Source organism: Ranitomeya variabilis, chromosome 7, assembly GCF_051348905.1.
Source record: "Ranitomeya variabilis isolate aRanVar5 chromosome 7, aRanVar5.hap1, whole genome shotgun sequence".
NCBI classification, from domain to species: Eukaryota; Metazoa; Chordata; class Amphibia; order Anura; family Dendrobatidae; genus Ranitomeya; species Ranitomeya variabilis.
The window spans coordinates 173,586,192-173,606,748 of NC_135238.1; the positions used below are offsets into that span (position 1 = coordinate 173,586,192).

Below are 20,557 nucleotides of genomic sequence, written 5' to 3' on the forward strand. Positions count from 1 at the left end.
GAAATAATGTGTTAGGGCTAGCGGAATGCACCAAATTATAAGAGAGATGGTATAAGGTGCGTTCGCAGCCCAGGGTCCACCGTGCAGAGATGGAACCTGCTGCTGAGTAATTACGGACTATATGGCGGTAGAATGTGGATACACACGGGTTAACGTGTTAACGGGTTAAGCAAACCCTGTTGCATCACAGGGCCACGGTACCACACCAAGAGCGCAAGCAAGGAGTCTCAGGACTCTAACCCAAGACACAGGATTAGAGTACGTTCAGACTATTTGCGCTCAACACCGCAACTGGGGTGTCAGAGTAACTGAAAATATAATTTAAATGCACAAGAGTGCATGCTGTGCTGCTTTGGCGGATGCCATAACCACCCAGACTTGGGATAGGAAAGCGCTCTAATAGCGCACGGAGCCGCACTGGCGGTCACAGCAATTGACGCTGTATTGTGTTTAGTACTGATGGCTCTGTCGGGCGCCAGATAGCAAACATCCACCTTACACGAGCAGTCATACACAAGGGAGGGGATGATTAATGAGCGACTTTCACACATCAACACACACACGATTTCAAGTATACACTAGCGCATGGCCGTGCGGTCATGCAAACCTTTGATAGCTGCAGCAAGTACAGGACCTTCCCAGAAGGACCAATGGGAGGCTGCCACAGAAGTTGAGCACCTTCAGGACCTTCCTAGAGCACCAATGGGATTTGCTGCAGTATCTAAGCATGTGACCCTTGATCTCCAACGAGAGATCTTACCCTGGGCATGCTCAGTATGTGAAAAGCAGGACTTAGTCCCAGAAAGACCTGCTCACTGCTGAACATTGCTGGCTACAAGGACAGAGCCTGGAAGGGCAGTAGTAACTAGTCATTCAGCGTCAGCCTGAGTTAGACGCTGGGACCGACGTCTCCGCGGAGCAGACTCCCTTGCGGCAGGAGAATGGGATGACCGCAGCGGAGATGGTTCGAGATCCCCCTGTGCAAAGGCAGGAACTCGACACCTGACATTATGTTTCCTAAGATTTGTTCCTTCAAAATCCATTGTATTCTCCTTTTTTTGTATGTTTTATTGTCAGTCCGTAAAAGTGCAGTAATATTCTGATAACATTGTTCTCAGCAGCGACTTGTGAGGGTATTTTGGAAAAAATGCTCAAATTTCCCATCAAGTTCTATTATACTTTGTAGTTGAGATGAGCCTGTCCAAACGTCCAACCTGCTATACTGGAGCATCAAGCATTCAGGCATTTTAGTGCTCAATCATCACTACTTAACATGGGCATCTCGATTCACAAAATTCTTTACATGTATGGAACCTAATGTGTTTATTATATACCTATATATTGTTCTGTTACTGGTCTCTTTGATGTTTTAATGTTTGTATTGATTGTGTAAAATACCAATGTGATAAGGTTTCTGCAAATTGAAGATATGAAAGTATATCAATCATCAGTTAATTGGTTTGTTAAAGTATAGTTTGTTGTGTATTTTTTGTCAAAATTTTAATTAAAACTTTTAAAGAAAGTCAATGTAGCAGCTCTTACTCCCTAATGAGTTGAAACTGCTGAACTTGCCCTCTGTTATCTATTACATCTCTGTACTCTTTGTACTTTTTGTGCCCTATTCTTGCTGGAAAAAAAACAAACATTTTGAAATAGAGGAAATGGATCAACTCCTACCCTGTAATAATAGTTTTTCTACACATGGAACAGATTTTTACTTGAAAACTAGCAGCAAACAAAGCAAACACAGATCACCATGGCAGTCCACTTGTTCAAGAAGTCAGCATTTTCATTAATTTATCAAAAGTATATGATTCCAGTCTCCGATGAAATAACCAATATGGCTTTATCTTATGTGAAAGGAAAAGTAAGTATAATAAGAAGGTAAGCCATTGAGTGAAGTACTGCAATCCTATCAAAATCTTTTAGTTAATCTGGCATGTCAATTTTATTAAATACTTGCATTCCCCATAAAATAATAACACTACTGTGCAAAAATTTTAGCAAGGTGTGGGGAAAATGCTGCTAAGTAAGAATGCTTTAACAAATAGAAGAGAAAGTAGTTCATTTAATAAATTAACAAAATGAAAAGTGAATGAACAAAAGAGAAATTTAAATCAAATTACCGTAATATGTGACTGCTTTTTTCTATCAAAACAGCATCAATTCTTCTATGGTGGCTACACTTGCACACAGATTTTGAAGGAACTCAGCAGGGAAGTTGTTCTAAACATCTTGGAGATCTAACCACAGATCTTCTATGGATGTAGGTTTTTGGAAATCTCTCTGGCTCTTTATGTAATTTCACACAGATTCGATGAAGTTGAGATGAGCAATTGTGCCTCTCCGATCAATGTGAACTGGCCGTACTATACCTTGTTCTTGTCATCTACGATATCAATGCATTAGACAATACTTGTATATCCAAAACCATAATAGCTTCAAAGCATATTGATAGTCCTAATAGAAATAGATCAAAATAAAGGCATATTGTCTTTAGTCATACAATGTCTGTGAGACATATAAAATTTTGCCTATTAATATATTTTGTTATATGGCCAAATAAAAAAAATGAAAAAATAATCGCCAAATTATACAGTTAAGCACCCCAGGAGAGAACTCTTTCTTTGCAGCACTGGGATCCTGGGTTCAAATCCTATCAAAGACAACATCTGCAAGAAGTTTGTATATTCTGCCTGTGCTGGTGTGGGTTTCATCAAGGTTCTCTGGTTTCCTCCCCCACTACAAAAGACAAACTGAATGGAAATTTAGATTGTGAGCTACAATACGGACAGCAATGATACTGTCTATAAAATGCGGCGGAATATAATACCACTACAAGTGCTTCTCACTAAAATAGAATATCATCAAAAAGTTAATTTCAGTTCTTCAATGCAAAAAGTGAAACTCATATATTATATAGAGTAATTACAAACAGAGCGATCTATTTCAAGTGTTTATTTCTGTTAATGTTGATGATTATTGCTTAGGCTGGTTTCACACTTGCGTTTTTGAACGCATGCGTTTTTTAAAAAAAATGCATGGTGCAAAAATGCATGTAAACGCTGCGTTTTTTTGACGCATGCGTTAAACGCGTGCGTCAAAAAAACGCAGCGTTTACACGCATTTACATGCGTTTTTGCATGCGTTTGCGTTTTTTTAAGCATTTCCCAAAAAAAAAAAAAAAAGAAAAAATAGGTCACCAGACACAACCAATGGGAATAGAGAGGGCGTACATGATTGTCTCTCAATATATAGACCCTAGGGGTACAGAAATTTTCACAGCTAGCTACTGTTTCCGGTGTCATGATGGATCTTTCAATGGAGAGCTTTTATTTCAAACTGGAGTTCAGCTTCAAGATTTTCCTTGCCTGTGTTTTTGCTTGGGAGCAAGACCGAAACCGCCAAAGATGGAGAAGGAGACAGCGTCTGCGTTTTTGGAGGCACCCCATCATTGAAGTGCGTGAGACCCGTGGAGCATATCACACGCTCTATGCAGAGCTGAATGCCAACCCGGAGAAATTCCAGGATTACACGAGAATGTCTCAAGAATCTTTCCGGGATTTACTGTCTCGTGTCGAAGGATCCATATTGCGACAGGACACATGGCTCCGTAGAACAATTCCACCCGAGGAACGTCTGTTAGTGACATTACGGTACGTTCCAAAACTAAACCAATGACAGGCCCAATTTTTTTTTATTACATGTATTTTATGTTGTTTTTTTCTTTTTCTTATTTTTAAACACACCATTAAAAGAGCCGATTTTAAATGTTTTTTTTTGTTTCTTTTTCTTCTAGATTTCTTGCCACAGGAGAGAGTTTATCTTCCCTGCACTTCCAATACCGCCTTGGAATATCAACCCTGTCCGGAATTGTTGTGGACACCTGTCGTGCGTTATGGAATGTACTCCGTGAGGAGTTTATACCCGTACCCACCGTGGACATGTGGCGGGAAATTTCAAATACATTTTTGAACGTGGGTGATTTCCCCAACTGTTTAGGGGCGGTGGATGGAAAGCACATCCGCATTGTCAAACCTGCCAGAACTCGATCTGAGTTTTATAATTATAAAAAATATTTTTCGGTAGTGCTCATGGCAATAGCGGATGCGGAGTGTCGCTTCATCGCCGTGGATATTGGAGCTTTTGGCCATGGCAATGATTCCCAGACCTTCAAGAGCTCGGATATGGGCTGTCAGGTGTATGGCAACAATTTTAATTTTCCCCCTCCACAGCCTCTCCCCAACACTCAAGGCCCACCGCTGCCATTTGTTATGGTTGGGGATGAGGCCTTCCAGATGTGTGAAAATCTCCTGAAGCCCTATTCTAGTAGGGACTTGGACCACACTAGAAGAATATTCAACTACAGACTGACCAGGGCCAGAAGAACCGTAGAGTGCAGCTTTGGCATTCTGGTTGCTAAATGGCGCATTCTTGCAACCGCCATCAATCTAAAAGTTGAAACAGTGGACGAGGTGGTCAAAGCCTGTGTGGTTCTACACAATTACCTCATTGCTAAGGAGCGACCCCACATTGAACTTGATGAACCAGTTTCACACCCATTGCCTGATTTTCAGCATCACCCGATGCGGTCAACTGCAGCCGTTGGTCTTATGCGGGACCAATTTGCGGCCTATTTTGTTTCCGATATTGGACGGGTGTCATGGCAGGACAATGTTGTGTAAATGTCCTGTTGTATGTTTATCGTTACCAATTATTAAATACTGATACAAATTTTTCAAATTAATAAACTTTAGTGTTGGTTGTGTTGACCATGTCTCCTATCTTTTTCCTCTCTAAACAAAGGTTGACCAAAGATGGGCAGTAGATATGTATATCATATTTTGTAATCCAAAACCAGGAGTGGGTGATAGATGATGAGGTAATAATTTTTTTTTTTCATCATAATTGACCTCTTATATTGTTGCACTCCCTATTTTGGTTTACAAAGAATGATATAAAACACAGGCCGCATACTTATAATAATGGAACAAAATTTTGATTTATTTATTGGTAATCTTCTTTACGTCATTGCGTCAAGACTGTCACGCTCTCTATACCCATCAAGTCAAGTGTAAGAAATAATGAATTCATGATAAACATATACATGATCATGAATTCACAATTTCTTACACCTGGCCAGGTGAGCATAGATATGTAGCGTGTGACAATCATTGTCCCATCAGTTTGACAACCATTGTCACATAATGTGCTATATAGAATATGGTGAATATACAAGGCAGTAATCAACTAAATAGGTCAGGTGTCTATTTTGACATCTGACCGGTTCAGTTGAGTTCTGAACTTGATTTCCACCATTTTCTCTTTGTACAGTGACACTACACTAGGTACAAAAATAACAGTATGGAAATAACTACTATTTTTTTGGCCAACTCATATCAGTATACTAAAGAAACACATGTAGATGTAGTCTTGTATTTTATACTACTGGAGATATGTTTTGGCCAAAAGAATAAGTGTGTGGCGAAGTTTATTGGTGTGTGTTGAGAGCGGTGAAAGACACAATAAACCAAGCATAATTGTTGCAAATAAACTTTTTTTTTTTATTGAGTAAAAACAAACAAATTTATTTTTTTGTACCGCGACGGGTTGTACCGCGCCGGCTTGGGGTAGAGTGACGTAACTGGGGGGTGTTAAGAACTGAAGCCTGGCTCACCGTGGAGGAGGCAGAGGTAGCAGGAGAAGGGGCAATAAAACTGGAAGGGTCTGGAAGTTCGGGGATGGGGCTTAAAACATGAGGGTCTTGAGACACACTGGAAGGGTGAGACACAACAGACAATAGAGACACATCGGTAGGTGATGGGGGAGGAATACTCAGAGTTTTTTGTTTTTTATGTGTTTTGGTGGTTTTCCTTTGGGTTTTCCTGGTAGGGGGATGTCTTCTTGGGCTAATAGGATGTTGAGTGTTTGCGGGAGACACGTCAGGATCCGGCTCCACAATAACACAGTCCGTCTCCATTGTGGAGCGCTCGGCAACATCAGAGTCCAACAGCATCGTAGTGGGGGGGAAGATAAAGCCCTGCCTGGGTCCTGGTGCATCGTTGGGGTGGGGGAACATAAAACCCTCCCAGGGTCCTGGTGCATCGTTGGGGGGGAACATAAAACCCTCCCAGGGTCCTGGTGCATCGTTGGGGGGGAACATAAAACCCTCCCAGGGTCCTGGTGCATCGTTGGGGGGGGAACATAAGCCCATACCAGGGTCCTGGTGCATAGTTGGGGGGGACCTAAACCCCTCCCAGGGTCCTGCTGCATTGCTGGTGGGGGGGAACATAAAGCCGTGGCAGGGTCCTGCTGCATCGGGGTGGGTCCTGCCCGGAAAGTTATGGCTGGGTCCTGCTGCATGGGGGGGGCCGTCCTATACGCCTGGCCTGGGTCCTGCTGCATCGGGGGGTGTCCTGCCCGGAAAGCAATGCCGGGGTCCTGCTGCATCAGGGGGTGTCCTGCCCGGAAAGCAATGCCTGGGTCCTGCTGCATCGGGGGGTGTCCTGCCCGGAAAGCAATGCCTCGGTCCTGCTGCATCGGGGGGGGCCGGTCCGATATGCCATGCCTGGGTCCTGCTGCATCGGGGGGGGGGTCGGTCCGATATGCCATGCCTGGGTCCTGCTGCATCGGTAGGGGGCCGGGCCGATAAGCCACGCCAGGGTCCTGCGTCATCGTGGTGTCAGCGGAGGAGGTCCAAGCCGGAGCAGCGGTTGTCACGGTGGTGGCGGTGGGATGTCCAACAGCACTCGTCATCGTGTTGGCGCTGTAGTGGAGTACACCTGTGGATGGAATAGAGGTGGCCGTGCAGTGGTATGCAGCAGAGGTAGGAATAGTGGTTAATCGTGACAGTGACGGCACAGTTGGATAGGCCGCCACTGTCTGCTGTAAATTGCGACTCTGACTCTGCTGCATAGCCTGCACAAAAGCAACATTGCAGGCCTGCATCACACTCAGCTGGAGATCAGGGCTAAGGTGTTCCGACATGCCCTGTTGTATTTGATTAAAAAAATGATGAGCTGGCTTCTGGAGGTCGGCTTTCACTTGATCAACGCTTTTGGCGACATCCTGGATGCGGCAATCTAAGAGGTTATGGGACACATCCATTCTGTCACCTAAAGCCTTGATTGCTTCGTGTAAAACCGAGCTCAAGTGCAAAAACTCGGGCATGAGGGACCTATCCGAAGCCCTCTGTCGCTGCCGGGATGAGCCCGCAAAAATGGGTGCAGTGAAAGAGGACTGCGAAAGGGGAAGACCTGATGGGCCAGCCCCCTGGTCTCCAGTGAGTGTGGAAGACCCACCTGGTGCTGCGCTGCTGGATGGCTGGGACGGGTCCGTGGCTGCCGGCTGAAGGACCGCTCCAGAACCTGTTGCGACAGTCGTGCAGTGTGTGCTGTGAAAAAAGAAAACAGAAAATTAATACCAAAATATAACAAGACGGTACATCCTGTGGAATTTAAAATTACAGATTATGTCAATGCAATACAACCGGAAGCATGTGAGAAATACGTTCTCATGAGTAGGACCGGTCTTAGAAAGGCCAGCACACGGTGATATTTGTACAGTCGGTGCCTTGCTCCGGAACCACTTGCTGCACGATTCTCTTCATGAAGGTCCTTATTGAAGCGGTCCTTAATGGAACGCCAACGTGTTCTTATTTTGTCCACTGTGAAATAACAAAAACATATAATGGTCAGAAAAAGTACTTTTTACCGTGCTCTCTTGACTGTGTGTGATGACAGAAACTCCGAAAAGTTTCTTTCATCACACACAGTCAAGAGAGCCCGGCCAAGGTCTCTGCTGCTTCACACTGCAGTGCAATACTTACCAAATGCATTACGGACCCGTGGCGGGGCATTCTCCCAGCCATCCCACAACGCTTGGGCCACCTCACTCCACAACCAACGTAGCGTACTATTGACTGCGTGCTGTGGATCCCGGCTGTCCCACAACGGGACTCGCTCCTGGACCAGGGTGATCAGGAGGTCATTATCGATCCGGTCGTCATCCCGTTGTGAAACCTAAAAGTAAAAGGAAATCATTTAAGTTTGCTCAATCACATTGGGAAAAAAAAACATAACAGAAGATGAGAAAGGGCAGGAATATGAAAGTCAACTTTCAGAAAAGGATCATACAAGAAAAATTAAAAGAAAATCAAGGGTACAGAAAGGAAGATTCAAGAATATTACAATGAGGACAGTCTGCCTTCTATACATACCCGCTGCCGTCTTCTCACCGGACCTCGACTCCGCTGCTCCGTCCCTCTCTGTCCCTCAGTTGAAGTGCTCTATAAAAAAAAAATCAAATTGTCTCATGTGTCGATGTGACAGTCAATACTTACCAAGCTGAAGGACAAAAAACTAACCTCACTGACATGATCCAATTCTGACTGACGTGGCTGGAACTCCTCATCAGATGAACACTCCGTAGAAGACATTCTGATGCATGTTGAAAGAAAAAAAAAGAAGAAATTAGGACATGTAGATCCAAAAAATTTGAAATAAATGCATTGGCTAGGATATACTCACATTGCTCTGGGTCATGTCCACCAATGCGTCTGGGCAGGGTCTTGTCTTCTATGGAGTCTGATGAGAAGTGACCAGAAACTTCCCCCAACCTTCCTTTTATAACCCTGCTGCTATGGGGGAGGCTTATCAGTGTCTAGACAACCTTATCTACAGTCTATTCAACCTTTGTTACAAAAACGCATGCGTCAAAAAACGCATGCAAACGCATGTACAAAAAAAACTCATGCGTCCCCATTGACGACAATGCATTTTTGGTCCCCAAAAAAACGCATGAAAACGCATGCGTTTTTTTTGGTCCAAAAAAAACGCCCCTCTAAAAGCTACTACAAGTTGCATTTTTGAAAATGAACTCATGCAGTAAAAAACGCATGCGTTCAGAAACGCATGCAAACGCGCACACACAAAAATGCATGCGTTTTCAATGTTAAATATAGGAAAAAAAACGCATGCGTTTTTGGTGCAAAAAACGCTGCAGACAAAAACGCAAGTGTGAAACCACCCTAACAGCCAATGAGAACCCCAAAGTCATTATCTCTGTAAATTAGAATACTTTGTAGCATCAGCTTGAAAAATGATTTTAAAATCCAAAATGTTGGCCTACTAAAATGTATGTTCAGAAAATGCACTCAATACTTGTTCTGGGCTCCTTTTGCATCAATTACTGCATCAATGCGGCGTGGCATGGAGGCGATTAGCCTGTGTCACTGCTGAGGTGTTTTGGAAGCCCAGGGTGCTTTGATAGCAGCCTTCAGCTGGTCTGCATAGTTGATTCTGGTGTCTCTCATCTTCCTCTTGACAATACCCCATAGATTATCTCTGGGGTTATGGTCAGGGGAGTTTGCTGGCCAATTAAGCACAGTGATACTGTTGTTTTTAAACCAGGTATTGGTACTTTTGGCAGTGTGGACAGGTGCCTAGTTCTGCTGGAGAATGACATTTCCATCTCCAAAAAGCTTGTCGGCAGAGGGAAGCATGAAGTGCTCTAAAATTTCCTGGTAGATGGCTGCGCTGACTTTGGTCTTGATAAAACACAGTGGACCTACACCAGCAGATGACATGGCTCCCGAAACCATCATTGATTGTGGAAACGTCACACTATATGTCAAGCAGCTTGGATTGTGGACTCTCCACTCTTCTTCCTTACTCTGGGACCTTGATTTCCAAATGAAATGCAAAATTTACTTTCATCTGAAACCAACATCTTGGACCACTGAGCAACAGTCTAGATCTTTTTCTCCTTGGTCCAGGTAAGATGCTTTTGACGTTGTCTATTGGTCATGAGTGGCTTGACTATTGTGAATTCCACTCTTGGGCTCCCTCCGGTGGTTGTAAGTGGCACTTTTGGGAGTTCTGCTCTTGGGCTCCCTCCGGTGGATTTAAGTGGAACTGCTGCTCCTTGGATTTAGCAGTCAACAGCTGCTTCCACTGATCGTCTATTCTGGCTCGGCTATTTATCCTGGCTCTATCCTTCAGCCAGTGCCAGTTGTCAATGGTTCCGGCTTGGATTCACATCTCTCTTGGATTTCCCTGATATTCTGACCAGTTCAGCAAAGATAAGTCCTTGCTTTGTTCTTTTGCTTTCCACTTTTTGTGGACTTAATCGTTCAGCACATTCTATGTTTTTTCTAGTCCAGCTTGTCAGTATGGATTTATTCAGTTAAGCTGGAAGCTCTGGGAAGCAGATTTACCCTCCGCACCTTTAGTCAGGTGTGGAGATTTTTGTAAACTCTGTGGTGGATTTTTCTAGTTTTTAATACTGATCGCACAGTATTCTGTCCTGTTCTATCTGTCTAGCTAGATTGGCCTCCTTTGCTACATCCTAGTTTCATTCTGTGTATGTCATTTCCCTCTCCACTCAGTCAATATTTGTGGGGGGCTGTCTGTCCTTTGGGAATTTTCTCTGAGGCAAGATAGCTTTCCTGTTTCTATCTTTGGGGTAGTTAGTTCTCCGGCTGTGACGAGGTGTCTAGGGAGTGACAGGAACATCCCACGGCTACTTCTAGTGTTGTGTTAAGCTCAGGAACTGCGGTCAGTACAGGTACCACCTCCTCCAGAGCACGTCCCATGTTGCTTCTAAACCACCAGTTCATAACAGTACAACTGGCCAAAAATGAATCAAATGCATCTCAAAAGAAGGAAAAAAGAAAAATTCCGAGCCATTTTTTTTTCTGCAGGCTGTTTTGTCTTTTTTTTTCCTCTTAATCTCTGGGTGGTTCAGGATTTTGGCGCTGGCATGGATGTTCAGGGTTTGTTTTCTCGTGTGGATCAACTTGCTGCAAGAGTACAGAGTATCCAAAATTATGTTGTCCAGACTCCGGCTTTAGAGCCTAAAATTCCTACTCCTGATTTGTTTTTTGGGGACAGATCCAAGTTTTTGAACTTTAAAAATAACTGCAAATTGTTTTTTGCTTTGAAACCCCGTTCCTCTGGTGATCCCATTCAGCAGGTTAAAATCGTCATGCTGCGTGGTGACCCTCAGGACTGGGCATTCTCCCTTGAATCAGGGGATCCGGCATTGCTTAATGTAGACGCATTTTTTCAAGCACTCGGATTATTGTATGACAAACCTAATTCTGTGGATCATGCAGAAAAAACCTTGTTGGCCCTATGTCAGGGTCAGGAAGCGGCAGAATTATACTGCCAGAAATTTAGAAAATGGTCTGTGCTCACTAAATGGAATGAGAATGCTCTGGCAGCAATTTTCAGAAAGGGTCTTTCTGAAGCCTTTAAAGATGTTATGGTGGGGTTCCCCACACCTGCTGGTTTGAGCGAATCTATTTCTCTAGCCATTCAGATTGATCGGCGCCTGCGCGAGCGCAAAGTTGTGCACCATATGGCAGTGTCCTCTGAGCGGAGTCCTGAGCCTATGCAATGTGATAGGATTTTGACTAGAGCAGAACAGCAGGGATTCAGATGTCAGAATGGGCTGTGTTTTTACTGTGGTGATTGTGCTCATGTTATTTCTGATTGCCCTAAGCGTACTAAGAGGGTCGCTAGGTCTGTTACCATCAGTACTGTACAGCCTAAATTTCTCTTATCTGTGACCCTGATTTGCTCATTATCGTCCTTTTCTGTCATGGCATTTGTGGATTCAGGCGCTGCCCTGAACTTAATAGACATGGAATTCGCCAGGATCTGTGGTTTTTCCTTGCAGCCTTTGCAGAGCTCTATTCCTTTGAGGGGGATTGATGCTACACCGTTGGCCAAGAATAAACCTCAGTATTGGACTCAGCTGACCATGTGCATGGCTCCAGCACATCAGGAAGATTGCCATTTTCTGGTGTTGCATAACTTGCATGATGTTGTTGTACTGGGTTTTCCATGGTTACAGGAACATAATCCGGTGCTAGATTGGAAATCTATGTCTGTGACTAGTTGGGGTTGTCAAGGGGTACTGTTGTGATCCTAATGGCAGAAGATCTCAGGGTCTTCAGCAAAGTCTGCAAACATAAAAACTAGCTCTTAGGGAGGTGGTAACTGAGCTGACCACATACCTGATCCTAGCCCACAACTAATAGCAGCCGGGGAACGTACCTACGTTGGTTCTAGACGTCTCGCGCCAGCCGGAGATCTAACTAACCCTTTCAGAGAAAATACAGACCTCACTTGCCTCCAGAGAAAGGTACCCCAAAGTAGATACAGGCCCCCAACAAATAATAACGGTGAGGTAAGAGGAAAGGACAAACGTAAGTATGAACTAGATTCAGCAAAGAGAGGCCCACTAAATAATAGCAGAAATATAGAAAGCGGACTTATGTGGTCAGCGAAAAACCCTACAAAAATATCCACGCTGAATATCCAAGAACCCCCGTACCGACTAACGGTATGGGGGGAGAATATCAGCCCCCTAAGGGCTTCCAGCAAAATCAGGAATCACATTATGAACAAGCTGGACAAAAAACAGAATAATACAAATAAACAAAAAACAAGAAAGCAGGACTTAGCTTATGTTGCAAAAATCAGGACCAGTAGACAAGAGTAACCAGACAAGGACTGATTACATGGATGCCAGGCAATGGACTAAGACTCCAGGAAGTTTAAATAGAAACACCCAGAGTCTTAACGAACCAGGTGACTACCAACCTGGGGAAAGAGTATCCAAGAGCCATACCGCGAGTGACCACAAGAGGGAGCCCAAAAGTATAGTTCATAACAGTACCCCCCCTTTAAGGAGGGGTCACCGAACCCTCACTACGACCACCAGGGCGATCAGGATGGGCAGCGTGAAAGGCACGAACCAAATCGGCCGCATGAACATCAGAGGCGACCACCCAGGAATTATCCTCCTGACCATAGCCCTTCCATTTGACCAGATACTGAAGCCTCCGTCTAGAGAGACGAGAATCTAAGATCTTCTCCACCACATACTCCAACTCGCCCTCAACCAAGACCGGAGCAGGAGGGTCAACAGCAGGAACCACAGGCACAATGTACCGCCGCAACAAAGACCTATGGAACACATTGTGAATGGCAAACGACACAGGAAGATCCAAACGAAAAGACACCGGATTAAGGACCTCCAAAATTCTATAAGGACCAATAAAGCGAGGCTTAAACTTAGGAGAGGAAACCTTCAGAGGGACAAACCGAGAAGACAACCAAACCAAATCCCCAACACGAAGTCGGGGACCCACACCGCGGCGGCGGTTGGCAAAACGCTGAGCCTTCTCCTATGACAACTTCAAGTTGTCCACCACATGATTCCAAGTCCGCTGCAACCTATCAATCACAGAATCCACCCCAGGACAGTCAGAAGGCTCAACATGACCCGAGGAGAAACGAGGATGAAAACCAGAGTTGCAGAAAAATGGCGAAACCAAAGTAGCGGAACTAGCCCGATTATTGAGGGCAAACTCAGCCAATGGCAAGAAGGTCACCCAATCATCCTGATCCGCAGAAAAAAAACATCTCAAATAAGCCTCCAGCGTCTGATTAGTTTGCTCCGTTTGGCCATTAGTCTGAGGATGAAAGGCAGACGAGAACGACAGATCAATGCCCATCCTAGCACAAAAAGATCGCCAGAATCTGGACACAAACTGGGATCCTCTGTCAGACACGATTTTCTCAGGAATGCCGTGCAAACGAACCACATTCTGAAAAAACAAAGGAACCAGATCGGAAGAGGAAGGCAACTTAGGCAAGGGCACCAAATGGACCATCTTGGAAAAACGATCACACACCACCCAGATGACAAACATTCCCTGAGACACCGGAAGATCTGAAATGAAATCCATGGAAATGTGTGTCCAAGGCCTCTTCGGGATGGGCAAGGGCAAAAGCAACCCGCTGGCACGAGAACAGCAAGGCTTAGCCCGAGCACAAGTCCCACAGGACTGCACAAAAGCACGCACATCCCGTAACAAGGAAGGCCACCAAAAGGACCTAGCCACCAAATCTCTGGTACCAAAAATCCCAGGATGCCCTGCCAACACCGAGGAATGAACCTCGGAAATAACTCTGCTGGTCCATTTATCAGGAACAAACAGTCTATCAGGTGGACAAGAGTCAGGTCTACCAGCCTGAAATCTCTGCAACACACGTCGCAAATCAGGAGAAATGGCTAACAAAATCACTCCCTCTTTAAGAATACCAGCCGGCTCTGAGACTCCAGGAGAGTCAGGCACAAAGCTCCTAGAGAGAGCATCAGCCTTCACATTTTTCGAACTAGGCAGGTATGAGACCACAAAGTCAAAACGGGAGAAAAACAATGACCAACGAGCCTGTCTAGGATTCAGGCGTTTAGCAGACTCGAGATACATCAGATTTTTGTGATCAGTCAAGACCACCACACGATGCTTAGCACCCTCGAGCCAATGACGCCACTCCTCAAATGCCCACTTCATGGCCAACAACTCCCGATTACCAACATCATAGTTCCGCTCAGCCGGTGAAAACTTCCTGGAAAAGAAAGCACATGGTTTCATCATAGAGCAACCAGAGCCTCTCTGCGACAAAACAGCTCCTGCACCAATCTCAGAAGCATCCACTTCAAACTGAAAGGGAAGTGAAACATCAGGCTGGCACAAAACAGGCGCCGAAGTAAACCGACGCTTCAGCTCCCGGAAGGCCTCAACGGCCGCAGGAGCCCAATTAGCGACATCAGAACCTTTCTTGGTCATATCCGTCAGAGGTTTAACAACGCTAGAAAAGTTAGCAATAAAACGACGGTAGAAATTAGCAAAACCCAAAAACTTCTGAAGACTCTTAACAGACGTGGGTTGAGTCCAATCATGAATAGCTCGGACCTTGACTGGGTCCATCTCCACAGCAGAAGGGGAAAAAATAAAACCCAAAAAGGAAACCTTCTGCACTCCAAAGAGACACTTTGAGCCCTTCACAAACAAAGCATTATCACGCAAAACCTGAAACACCATCCTGACCTGCTTTACATGAGAATCCCAATCATCAGAAAAAACTAAAATGTCATCCAGATAAACAATCACAAATTTATCTAGATACTTCCGGAAGATGTCATGCATAAAGGATTGAAACACTGAAGGAGCATTAGAGAGCCCAAAAGGCATCGCCAAGTACTCAAAATGACCTTCGGGCGTATTAAATGCAGTTTTCCATTCATCTCCCTGCCTAATGCGCACAAGGTTGTACGCACCACGAAGATCTATCTTGGTGAACCAACAGGCACCCTTAATCCGAGCAAACAAGTCCAACAATAGTGGCAGAGGGTATTGAAATTTAACCGTGATTTTATTCAGAAGCCGATAGTCTATACAAGGTCTCAAAGATCCGTCTTTCTTGGCCACAAAAAAGAATCCCGCACCAAGAGGGGAAGAGGATGGACGAATATGTCCTTTCTCCAAAGACTCCTTTATATAAGAATGCATCGCGGCATGCTCAGGTACCGACATATTAAATAATCGTCCCTTAGGAAACTTACTACCAGGAATCAAATCTATAGCGCAGTCACAGTCCCTATGAGGAGGAAGAGCACTGGACCTGGACTCACTGAACACATCCTGATAGTCAAGCAAATACTCAGGAACTTCTGAAGGAGTGGAGGAAGCAATAGACACCAACGGGGAATCGCAATGAATTCCCTGACAACCCCAACTTGACACAGACATAGCCCTCCAATCCAGAACAGGATTATGAGCCTGTAACCATGGCAGACCCAAAACGACCAAATCATGCATCTTAAGCAGAACAAGAAAATGAATCACCTCCCGGTGTTCAGGAGTCATGCACATGGTCACTTGTGTCCAATACTGCGGTTTATTCTCCGCCAATGGCGTAGCATCAATTCCTCTAAGAGGAATAGGATTTTCTAAAGGCTCCAGGACAAAACCACAGCGCCTGGCAAACGGCAAGTCCATAAGACTCAGGGCAGCGCCTGAATCCACAAACGCCATAACAGGGTAGGAAGACAATGAGCAAATTAAAGTCACAGACAAAATAAATTTAGGCTGCAAGTTACCAACGGCGACAGGACTAACAAACTTTGTTAGGCGTTTAGAGCATGCTGATATAACATGTGTAGAATCACCACAGTAAAAACACAACCCATTCTGATGTCTATGATTTTGCCGTTCAGTTCTAGTCTGAATTCTATCACATTGCATTAAATCAGGCGTCTGTTCAGACAACACCGCCAAAGGATTAGCGGATTTGCGCTCCCGCAAACGCCGATCAATCTGAATGGCCAGCGTCATAGAATCATTCAGACTTGTAGGAATGGGAAAGCCCACCATCACATTCTTAATGGTTTCAGAAAGGCCATTTCTGAAATTTGCGGCCAGAGCACACTCATTCCACTGAGTAAGCACAGACCATTTCCGAAATTTTTGGCAATACACTTCGGCTTCATCCTGGCCCTGAGAAATAGCCAGCAAAGCCTTCTCTGCCTGAATTTCAAGATTGGGCTCCTCATAAAGCAATCCGAGTGCCAGAAAAAACGCATCAATATTCGCCAATGTCGGATCTCCTGGCGCCAATGAGAAAGCCCAATCCTGAGGGTCGCCCCGCAAGAAGGAGATAACAATTTTAACTTGCTGAGCTGAGTCTCCAGACGAACGAGGTCTCAAAGATAGAAACAATTTACAATTATTCCTAAAATTCCCAAATTTAAATCGATCTCCAGAGAACAGCTCAGGAATAGGTATCTTAGGCTCTGACATAGGACTGCTAGTAACAAAATCCTGAATGCCCTGCACACGAGCAGCAAGCTGATCCACACTAGTAATCAGAGTTTGCACATTCATGTCTGCAGCAGAGTTTCAAGCCATTCAGAGATTAAGGGGAAGGAAGACAAAAAAAAAACAAAAACTCAGAACTTCTTTTTCTTTTAATCCCACTTCTGCAATGCATTAACTATTCAGTGGCCTGGCTGTCATGATTCTCAATGGCGAGAGAACATAGCCCAGCATATATGAGAACTAGCTCTTGGAAGATGGAAACTATACTGACCATGAACTAAACCTGCCGCACAACTAGAAGTGGCCGGGTAGCATGCCTACGGTTTTTTATCCCTAGATACCCAGCGCCAGCCGGAGAACTACCTAATCCTAGCAGAGGAAAAGACAGTCCTGGCTCACCTCTAGAGAAATTTTCCCAAAAGGCAGACAGAGGCCCCCACATATATTGGCGGTGATTTAAGATGAAATGACAAACGTAGTATGAAAATAGGTTTAGCAAAATCGAGGTCCGCTTACTAGATAGCATGAAAACAGAAAGGGCACTTTCATGGTCAGCAGAAAACCCTATCAAAACACCATCCAGAAATTACTTTAAGACTCTAGCATTAACTCATAACACCAGAGTGGCAATTTCCGCTCACAAGAGCTTTCCAGACACAGTAACGAAACAGCAGCTGTGAACAGGAACAAAATGCAAAAACACACAAGGACAAAAGTCCAACTTAGCTGGGAGTTGTCTAGTAGCAGGAACATGCACAGAAAGGCTACTGATTACATTGTTGACCGGCATGAAACTGACAGAGGAGCAAGGTTATATAGCGACTCCCACATCCTGATAGGAGCAGGTGAACAGAGGGGATGATGCACACAAGTTAAATTCCACAAGTGGCCACCGGGGGAGCCCAGAATCCAATTTCACAACAGTACCCCCCCCTCAAGGAGGGGGCACCGAACCCTCACCAGAACCACCAGGGCGATCAGGATGAGCCCTATGAAAGGCACGGACAAGATCGGAGGCATGAACATCAGAGGCAGTGACCCAAGAATTATCCTCCTGACCGTATCCCTTCCATTTGACCAGATACTGGAGTTTCCGTCTGGAAACACGAGAGTCCAAGATCTTTTCCACAACGTACTCCAACTCACCCTCAACCAACACCGGAGCAGGAGGCTCAACGGAAGGCACAGCTGGTACCTCATACCTGCGCAACAATGACCGATGAAAAACATTATGAATCGAAAAGGATGCAGGGAGGTCCAAACGGAAGGACACAGGGTTAAGAATCTCCAATATCTTGTACGGGCCGATGAACCGAGGCTTAAACTTAGGAGAAGAAACCCTCATAGGGACAAAACGAGAAGACAACCACACCAAGTCCCCAACACAAAGCCGAGGACCAACACGACGACGGCGGTTGGCAAAAAGCTGAGTCTTCTCCTGGGACAACTTCAAATTGTCCACTACCTGCCCCCAAATCTGATGCAACCTCTCCACCACAGCATCCACTCCAGGACAATCCGAAGATTCCACTTGACCGGAGGAAAATCGAGGATGAATCCCCGAATTACAGAAAAACGGGGACACCAAGGTGGCAGAGCTGGCCCGATTATTGAGGGCGAACTCCGCCAAAGGCAAAAAAGCAACCCAATCATCCTGATCCGCAGACACAAAACACCTCAAATATGTCTCCAAGGTCTGATTAGTCCGCTCGGTCTGGCCATTAGTCTGAGGATGGAAAGCAGACGAAAAAGACAAATCTATGCCCATCCTAGCACAGAATGCCCGCCAAAATCTAGACACGAATAGGGTCCCTCTGTCAGAAACGATATTCTCCGGAATACCATGCAAACGAACAACATTTTGAAAAAACAGAGGAACCAACTCGGAAGAAGAAGGCAACTTAGGCAAGGGAACCAGATGGACCATCTTAGAGAAACGGTCACACACCACCCAGATGACAGACATCTTCTGAGAAACAGGCAGATCCGAAATAAAATCCATCGAAATGTGCGTCCAAGGCCTCTTCGGGATAGGCAAGGGTAACAACAATCCACTAGCCCGAGAACAACAAGGCTTGGCCCGAGCACAAACGTCACAAGACTGCACAAAGCCTCGCACATCTCGTGACAGGGAAGGCCACCAGAAGGACCTTGCCACCAAATCCCTGGTACCAAAGATTCCAGGATGACCTGCCAACGCAGAAGAATGAACCTCAGAGATGACTCTACTGGTCCAATCATCAGGAACAAACAGTCTACCAGGTGGGCAACGATCAGGTCTATCCGCCTGAAACTCCTGCAAGGCCCGCCGCAGGTCTGGAGAAACGGCAGACAATATCACTCCATCTTTAAGGATACCTGTGGGCTCAGAATTACCAGGGGAGTCAGGCTCAAAACTCCTAGAAAGGGCATCCGCCTTAACATTCTTAGAACCCGGTAGGTAAGACACCACAAAATTAAACCGAGAGAAAAACAACGACCAGCGCGCTTGTCTAGGATTCAGGCGCCTGGCAGACTCAAGGTAAATTAAATTTTTGTGGTCAGTCAATACCACCACCTGATGTCTGGCCCCCTCAAGCCAGTGACGCCACTCCTCAAAAGCCCACTTCATGGCCAAAAGCTCCCGATTCCCAATATCATAATTCCGCTCGGCGGGCGAAAATTTACGGGAAAAGAAAGCACAAGGTCTCATCACGGAGCAGTCGGAACTTCTCTGCGACAACACCGCCCCAGCTCCGATTTCAGAAGCGTCGACCTCAACCTGAAAAGGAAGAGCAACATCAGGCTGACGCAACACTGGGGCGGAAGAAAAGCGGCGCTTGAGCTCCCGAAAGGCCTCCACAGCATCAGGGGACCAATCAGCAACATCAGCACCCTTCTTTGTCAAATCAGTCAATGGTTTTACAACATCAGAAAAACCAGCAATAAATCGACGATAAAAGTTAGCAAAGCCCAAAAATTTCTGAAGACTCTTAAGAGAAGAGGGTTGCGTCCAATCACCAATAGCCTGAACCTTGACAGGATCCATCTCGATGGAAGAGGGGGAAAAAATGTATCCCAAGAAGGAAATCTTCTGAACCCCAAAAACACACTTAGAACCCTTCACACACAAGGAATTAGACCGCAAAACCTGAAAAACCCTCCTGACCTGCTGGACATGAGAGTCCCAGTCATCCGAAAAAATCAGAATATCATCCAGATACACAATCATAAATTTATCCAAATAATCGCGGAAAATGTCATGCATAAAGGACTGGAAGACTGAAGGGGCATTTGAAAGACCAAAAGGCATCACCAAATACTCAAAATGGCCCTCGGGCGTATTAAATGCGGTTTTCCACTCATCCCCCTGCTTGATTCGCACCAAATTATACGCCCCACGGAGATCAATCTTAGAGAACCACTTGGCCCCCTTTATACGAGCAAACAAATCAGTAAGCAGTGGTAACGGATATTGATATTTAACCGTGATTTTATTCAAAAGTCGATAATCAATACACGGCCTCAAAGAGCCGTCTTTCTTAGACACAAAGAAAAAACCGGCTCCTAAGGGAGATGACGAAGGACGAATATGTCCCTTTTCCAAGGACTCCTTTATATATTCTCGCATAGCAGCGTGTTCAGGCACAGACAGATTAAATAAACGACCCTTAGGGTATTTACTACCCGGGATCAAGTCTATGGCACAATCGCACTCCCGGTGCGGAGGTAGTGAACCAACCTTGGGTTCTTCAAAAACGTCACGAAAGTCAGACAAGAATTCAGGAATCTCAGAGGGAATAGATAATGAAATGGAAACCAAAGGTACGTCCCCATGAGTTCCTTTACATCCCCAGCTTAACACAGACATAGCTCTCCAGTCGAGGACTGGGTTATGAG

The 20,557-nt window shown here is 45.2% G+C and overlaps 1 protein-coding gene across 1 annotated transcript in view; it reads left to right on the plus strand.

Annotated features, from left to right (window-relative positions):
- The first annotated feature begins 1,716 nt into the window (after nucleotides 1-1,716).
- The window catches only part of LOC143785773 (putative methyltransferase DDB_G0268948), a 40,719-nt gene continuing 21,878 nt past the window's right edge, over nucleotides 1,717-20,557 (plus strand). The window contains exon 1 of the mRNA XM_077274895.1: nucleotides 1,717-1,867. Coding sequence (XP_077131010.1) covers nucleotides 1,757-1,867 — 111 coding nt within the window. The 5' untranslated portion in view covers nucleotides 1,717-1,756. The remainder of the gene's footprint in view (nucleotides 1,868-20,557) is intronic.